This window comes from Myotis brandtii, unplaced genomic scaffold (genome assembly GCF_000412655.1).
Source record: "Myotis brandtii unplaced genomic scaffold, ASM41265v1 scaffold889, whole genome shotgun sequence".
NCBI lineage: Eukaryota > Metazoa > Chordata > Mammalia > Chiroptera > Vespertilionidae > Myotis > Myotis brandtii.
The window spans coordinates 1074106-1082014 of NW_005371640.1; the positions used below are offsets into that span (position 1 = coordinate 1074106).

The 7909-nt window shown below is 43.0% G+C and overlaps 1 protein-coding gene across 1 annotated transcript; it reads left to right on the forward strand.

Annotated features, from left to right (window-relative positions):
- The first annotated feature begins 1017 nt into the window (after positions 1–1017).
- Positions 1018–3810, forward strand: SPIN3 (spindlin family, member 3). Its single transcript, XM_005885032.2, has 2 exons — positions 1018–1298; positions 1468–3810. The coding sequence occupies exon 2, from the start codon at positions 1661–1663 to the stop codon at positions 2435–2437; it is 777 nt and encodes a 258-aa protein (XP_005885094.1). The 5' UTR covers positions 1018–1298; positions 1468–1660; the 3' UTR covers positions 2438–3810.
- Positions 3811–7909: the final 4099 nt, after the last annotated feature.

The following is a 7909-nucleotide window of genomic DNA, read 5'->3' on the forward strand; positions in this document are numbered from 1 at the left end:
TAAAAGCCAGTTGGAAAGATAAATATCACATGATCTCACTCATATGTGGGATATAATGATCAACATAAACTGATGAACAAAAATAGATCCAGAGACAAGGTAATACTGAACAGGCTGTCCAACCTCAGAGAGAAGGCAGTGGAGGGGGAGTAGAGATCAACCAAAGGACTTGTGTGCATGCATATTAGCATAACCAGTGGCAGATTAATAATTCATGTGCAAGCATCATTTAAAAGCTTTTGTTTACAAAACTAAACATCTGATTGGAGAGAATGGTTAAATTATGAAGATATCCTTATGCTGATTTGAATGAAGGTACTACAAAAATGTATAAGACAATATCTAATAAACCGAGCAAATATCTATTCCATGTGGAAAAGACTATACCATGAAAATGCATATGCAAAATTATTCCAGTTTTGTAAGTGCTTATCAAAAAGGCAATGTAAAATGTTCATAGTTTGCTCTGAGGTGTGGGGAATGGGAGGTGAGCTTACACTTGATTTTCTTCATGTCAATTTTCTGAGTTTTGCACCATGCCCACACTGTGCAGACAATTCTTTTGCAATCGTGAAAAAAAAGGAGAGAAAGAGAAAAGAAAAAAAAATTATCCTCAAGAAGTAAAGTCTGGGAATGACCAGAGAGTTAAAATTACCTAGAGATTGGGTCAAGATGGCAGACTGAGCACCAGGGCATTTCTCTCATTCTACCACAAATCCCTTTAAATGACAGGAGGGGCAGGTTTCTGTATATAAAGAATAACTCCAGAAAAGCACGGGGTAAAGGAAAGGGCGAATTCCTAGAAGATGGAAAGCAGATGGGGCAGGGGCACCGAGGTGGGGCTAAGGTAATGTGGGAGCGGGGAGCCCGGGGGCTCTGAACTGGAGAAAGACACGCTAGGGGGGATGCGAGCTGGGCTGCTCCTGATTTGGAAAGGGGCAGGTCCAGGAACCAAGAAGCGCTTCCCAAGCTCCCGGCAGAGGTGGGCGTGAGAGTTGGGGGAGGAGGGCACACGTTGTTTGGCAGGAAGGGGAGGCCACTCTCCTGGCAGGAAGCTGAGATACGGAGAGGGAGGAGACTGCTGCAGCGGCAGCGGCTGGTGGGATCCCGAAGTGGCACAGGGGCCTCTGCTGCCGACTGGGACGCAGCGGGCCCCTGAGCTCCGCGCCGGAGACGCAGCCGCCATCCTCTTCGCCTGCCTGCCACGCACTTCGTCTACGGATCCTCCTCCACCAGCTTTGGCGAGCTCCCTTCTTGGCGCCTGCTGATCATCTCTCCCCTTCAGGCACACAGCGAAGGTAGCAAAGTGCTGGATTTGGGCACGTGAGGCTTTGGGGAGTCTGTGCCACTTGGCACAGTGTTGGAAGCCGGGTGGGAGGAATAGAGGATGCCCCCTATTTCTTTGACCCTAACGACAACTCTCTCTCTCTCTCTCTCTCTCTCTCTCTCTCTCTCTCTCTTGCGTAGCTGGAACGAACCGGGGAGGAAGGTTACTGCAGGCACACGCCAGGATACCTTGATTTCCAGCTTCCAGGAGAAACTTAGGCGTGGGTGCACGGAGTGCACTAATTAGGAGACAAAGCTCACCGTGTCATCCTCGGAATTGATTTTGTCTCCATTCCATTTCTTGGCCTGCCTTGCCGCGGTGCTCCTCTCAGGCATGAAGCCGCCGTTCGCCAAGGCGGCTGCAGAGCAGCGGTCCAGAACAGGCTCAAGGCATGCCGGTGTGCCCGTTTCCGTGATGAAGAGAAAGGCTGCACACAAGAGACACAGGAGCAGACCCCCCTCGCAGCCTCGGAGGAACATCGTGGGCTGCAGAATTCGGCACGGATGGAAAGACGGAGACGAGCCTCTAGTACAGTGGAAGGGAACCGTTCTGGATCAGGTACCTGTAAATCCCTCTCTGTATCTTATCAAATATGATGGCTTTGACTGTGTTTATGGATTGGAACTGCATAACGATGAAAGGGTGTCATCCCTTGAAGTCTTTCCTAATAGAATTGCATCATCTACAATCAGTGATTCACACTTAACAGAAATTCTGATCGGCAAAGCAGTGGAACATATTTTTGAGACAGAGGAAGGTTCCAAAAATGAATGGAGGGGGATGGTCTTGGCTCAGGCACCTGTCATGAAAACATGGTTTTACATTACCTATGAGAAGGATCCTGTTTTATATATGTACCAGCTCTTAGATGATTATAAAGACGGTGACCTCCGCATCCTTCCCGATGCCAATGATTCTTCTCCTGCAGAGAGGGAGCCAGGAGAAGTCATAGACAGCCTAGTAGGTAAACAGGTGGAATATGCCAAAGATGATGGCTCCAAGAGAACTGGCATGGTCATTCATCAGGTAGAAGCCAAACCCTCTGTGTACTTCATCAAATTTGACGACGATTTCCATATCTATGTCTACGATTTGGTAAAAACAACTTAGAAGTCATTTTGAAATTTGCCAAATATGTGAGACTATTTGTTAAATCTGTGCACACACACAGTCTTGATTGCTTTCCAATTTGTAAGAACCATCTTCTCGCTTTCTGCATGCTTTTTGCCTGGCCAAAGAAAAAGGAACTGAAACGCAGACATTTTTGGAAGAAACCTTTTGCCCTTCTCTCCACCCTTTTTTACAGGTTCCTCCCCACAGGAGAATGATTTCTCTAATTAGTGAGAAGGGTAAAGTCTGACATCCATTGGCCCATACTTCTGTCTTTGCTGGTGTTAATAGTTTAAATGTAGGTGAACACCTGTTGCCTCATTCTTTTGGGCGCTCGGACTCTCTCTACTCATTGAACTATGAAGCTTCTGGAGATATTAGGTATGACTGGCTGGGTAAGTTTCTTTGCAACTTTAACTCTTCCCTCTAGGTAGCTTCCAAGTGTAATGTGAGGAAGAGTGGGAAGCCATTTTGGTCTCCTGTCCAAGTTGCATTTTCAATTCTATCTGTACTGAGAGTAAGACTAACGTATTGCTCCCTTTCTGGTTCTTACATCTATTGCTCAACTTGTTGCAAAATCAAGAGGGTAATTACTTTTCACTTTAGTATATAAGTATAGGCCGAGAAACCTTATGAAATTAATAAGAGGCCAAGCATTTGGGAACCGAACTCCCAAGTGGAGAAATCAAGGTTTTTCATCAATGGTATTAGAGCCTCTGTTGTCTGCAATAACTCTGGGTAGGACCTGTAGACATGGAGTGGGTTTTAACAAACACAGGCCCTGCAGGCAGACTTTAGCACAAGTAGGCTTTGCCAACCCAATGGGACATTAAGCCAGGATTTAGCTAGCGTTCTCAGTCACACGGTAAAGCCTGAGTTTATCAAGTGTTGTCAGGTTGGTCCAGGACCTCAAAATTAAAAGAGCAAAACCTGGAGTCAGGCTGAGATACAGATTTCTTTCCTATACCGAGAGATACTCTGAGAACTTTTAGATTAAGTTTTCGATTTGATTCTTAGGGAACATTTGAGTCCCAGCATATGAGGTGGGCAAGACACTTGCTAGAACTAAGAAAGACTTCCTCATATGATCTGGTGGGCTCATCTTTTATGTTGTCCCAGGAGAACTATGGAACACATAGATTAGAATCAGTGTCAGATGATCAATAGGCTTAATGATGTTTTAAGAGCGTAATGCTGGCATTGGTAGATAGAAATCCAATGGGTACTTATTAGTGTTTTGTTTTTCAACTTTCTCCTCTTTGTTGGCTGGTCCTAAGATACTCATCTGCAGAAAAGGGTGAGCCCTACTGCGGCAGAAAAGTAAGTAATGGAATGGGTACTGTACCTTCCATTATTGAAGGCACTGGTAAAGGCTGACCAAAGCCTAGGGGAAAAGGTTAAAAATAAGTAAGGTTTTGGAGAGAAGCACCTGGCAAAAGCCAACATTTTCACACTGGGTCTCTGTACAAGCTCCATTAACAGTAACAGACAGGCCTTGGACTTCTGCAAATATGGGGCTGGGACGTGTGGCAATACAATCAAACACTTGGGAAATATCTCCCAAGTTAGTTTAAGTTCACAGGTCATGGATTCTGGACTGCTGGCACAGACAGACTAGCATCCTGCTGAGGATGAAACCAAGAAAACAGTCTCTTTTCTCCCATGCTTTCTCTGTCCTATGTATTAAGTCCTGGTAACATAAGTTTGCTTCCAGTGGCTGGGAATTAGTGTGCTTTCTAATTTTGGGGTGTGAAGATGATACTGTGGTCATCTTTTTTGAAATATATTTTCATTGATTTCAGAGAGGTAAAGAGAGGGAGAGATAGAAATATCAATGATGAGAGAGAATCATTGATTGGCTGCCTCCTGCATGCCATACACTGGGGATCGAGCCCCCAACCTGGGCATGTGCCCTGAATGGGAATAGAACCCATGACCTTCTGGTTCATAGATCGACGCTCAACCACTGAGCAATGCCGGTGAGGCCTGTGGTCATCTTTTGACCTATTGATACTGTGGACTCTTAAAAATATATAACATGCAGTTGTGGGGTTAGATTAATACAGCTTCTAAAGTCCTGAAGGAACTACACCTAATCAAGATGAAGACAGCCCAGGCTGTGGCTGCTGAAGGAACCGTACATCTGTCCAGACGTCTCTGTGGGATCCGTATGGCTGAAATGAGAAAAACAAGAAATCGTGAAAGGCAAAATTTTGGACTTTAATTCCTTTGGACTTTAAAATAGAAATTTAATTAGGAGCATTCCTCTCTCCCTTGGAGTTTAATCATTAGAGTGGGTTTTATATAGTTCAAATTAAGGCATTTTCATTATGTAGTTGATATTCTAATTTTTGGAGTATTTTAATATGCTATCTTTGGGGTTCATTGTGTAATCTTTGTAAACTAAATCATATAATGTGGTTGGACATAATTATAAATTAGGGATAAAATAGTGAGTGAATTTTCAGCCTGGGGTATAATGTAACCTTGGAATTAATTTTAATTACTGCTCTATTCTGACTTATTTCAGAGCCTTCTAGGGTCAAAAACAGAACTGCTCACCAGTCTTCCACAGATGGAAGCAGGATATTCCTAAAGATAATGTTGGTCTTCCCCATAGGGGACAGCCATAGTCTTGGGTGTGGACCACTATGGCTTAGAGAACAAAAAGTCCATGGATATGATGTGATCTATCTTATATCTCTCTCCATGTTCCTGACTCAAGAAAAAAAAAATAAAGGACTCTCACAAGTATTTGAGAGAAAACTTCTACCCACCTCCACTTGCCCCTCATTCAGTCTTACATCTGGGAGGAGGAATAACTTGGTAAAATTGAAAAAAGGGTTATTATGGATAAGCAGCCTAGTCCCCTCTTGGCTCTTCAGCTCATTTTCTCACAGCAAGGAATGGGAAAGAAGGTAGCCCCTTCACTACATGGCTGAGTAAATGTCTACTTTCGACTTGGGGTAGAACTACATTTCAGGCTCAGGTCCAAAGCATGTGCTCCAGTCCAGATCTATCAGTAATAAAGCTGGTATCAATTTTTTTCTTTTAAAAATGTTAATATATAAATTGTTTTTGGAGAAAAACACCTGTTTCTGGTAAAACTGAAACGGTACTAAAGGTTATAAAGTAAAAACTAATTTTCTTTCCCCCTTCTCACCCTTACCTCAGTCCCTCAGTCCCACTTTCCAAAGGTAACCACTGTTACCAGTTACTATGTATGCTTTCAGAGATAATCCATGTATGTACAAGCATATTATGTATGTATGTGTGTATATCAGTTTTTTATACTAATGGTGGCATATTATACATGCTGTTCTGAATTTTGCTTTTTCACTTAACAATATATTAAAGCTGATATTTAATCCCACTTTGATGCCTGTGAGTATTTTTTATTATTTATTTCAGAGAGGAAGGGAGAGGGAGAGAGAGAAACATCAATGATGAGAGAGAATCATTGATCAGCTGCCTCCTTCATGCCCCCCACTGGAGATTGAGCCCGAAACCCGGGCATGTGCGCTGACCGGGAATGGAACTGTGACCTCCTGGTTCATAGGTCAACCCTCAACCACTGAGCCACACCAGGCTGGTGATCTGTGTGTAATTTTTAGTTGATTTAGAATCTAGAGAGGAAGGAGGTATGGTTCATTCAAACCTCCAAACCCGAATCTGGTTTAATGAAAACTTACACATCCCTGAAAACCCACCATTTCTGCCTGGCAAATTTTTCTAACTAGTAGAAAGTGAAATGTATGTGAACGTGATGGATTCTGTGGAAGGAACTCTTTGAGAGAGGCCTGTATATTTTTATTGAGGTAAGTTAAAGGGAAACTGAACTATAAATTGAAGCTGTGGGAAAAAGTTAAGGTAATATATATAATAAGTAACCCAAAAATGAACAATATTTTTTATTCCAACTTGCACTCACATATACTGTCATATGCAAATTTAGGATAGTTTTTATTTGCCTTTTCTAATATAATGCTTTACTGCATGTAACAGGAAACCTATTTTAAACAGGTTTACACAGTTACCAAACATCATTAATTCATGTAACTAAAATAATCCAGAGGTTAGATGGGCTTCAGGCATAGTTTGATGGAGGCTCAGGCTCAGTGTGATTATTTAGGGTTTTCCCTACTCTATATGTCAATTTCATTCTCAGTTTTCCTTTCCTCAATGGTAGCAAAATTGGACCAGCAGTTCCAAGCTACCGCAGTTCCAGTCTAGACAAAAATAAATAACCTGTGCGCTGTGATGCATTCTTAAATGGCTTAGGTCACATATCTGGATCAGCCACTGACGTCTCGTGGATTAAATGCAATGCACTGAATGGCTTAGCCAGGGCGTGTGTTCCATTCCCGAATCCTAAGATGTATCTCCCTAGAACCAAATGGATTCCTAGTAAAATCAAGGGCACGAGGAGTGAATGCCGTGAACCAATCACAAATGTCTAGTATTGCTTCTTATTTTGGGTAGCAAGCATCCAGGGACACCTTTCTTCCCACGTATCTACTTTGAAAAATGCCCACACGTACATGTAGTGAATTTATGTTTTCAAAGGGGAAAAACCTAGTCTTACCCCGTTACTGCGTTTGAGCATTTAGATCTCTAGTTGATATGCAGCCATCTTCAGATCCATCATCCTAGCAGTCTCGTCACCTGCAGTTAAATTATAAACTACCCTTCACCCCAACATACCCAATATGCAATTGGGGAGAAATGACCAGGGGGAAACTACCATTTTAAAAAGGGAGGAAGTAGAAAAAATATAATTTCTGGTTCAAAGAATATCATAACCTGTTAGACAAGGACTCCCTGCTCTGGCAGTAAAGTAAGTCCTCTGGTCAGCCAGCCTCTTTTGGTTCTCTAAAAGGGTCTCCCTTGGAGACATACCTTTGGTGAATATACTTTCTGGGAGATGGAGAGCTTTACCAGGCTACTTCACCTTATATCATCTTGTGCCTGGAAGTTCTGGGGTTAAACTGTTTGTTGTTGGCTAGAATTGGACTTTGTTTAATATAATAGTTCTTGCCCTAGCTGGGTTGGCTCAGTGGATAGAGCGTTGGCCTGTGGACTGAAGGGTCCCGGGTTTGATTCCTGGTCAGGGCACATGGCCAGGTTGTGGGCTTGATCCCCAGTAGGGGGCGTGCAGGAGGCCACTGATCAATGATTCTCTCTCATCATTGATGTTTCCATCTCTCTCTCCCTCTCCCTTCCTCTCTAAAATCAATTTTAAAAAGTTATTAAAAATATAATAGTTCTCAAACTTTAGCACGTATTAGAATCACCTGGACAACTTGTTAAAGTACAGATTGCTGGGGCCCACCAACAGATACTGTGATTCAGCAGGTCTAGGGTGGGGTCCGAGGATATACATTTCTAAAAAGTTCTCACAGGAGACTGATGCTGCTGGTCCTGGGACCCCCACATTGAGAATCACTAAGTTGTAGGTGGCAATTGTGTGAG

Bases quoted from the DNA above. Each gene is read 5' to 3' on its own strand.
- SPIN3 (XM_005885032.2), top strand. From the start codon at position 1,661: ATGAAGCCGCCGTTCGCCAAGGCGGCTGCAGAGCAGCGGTCCAGAACA.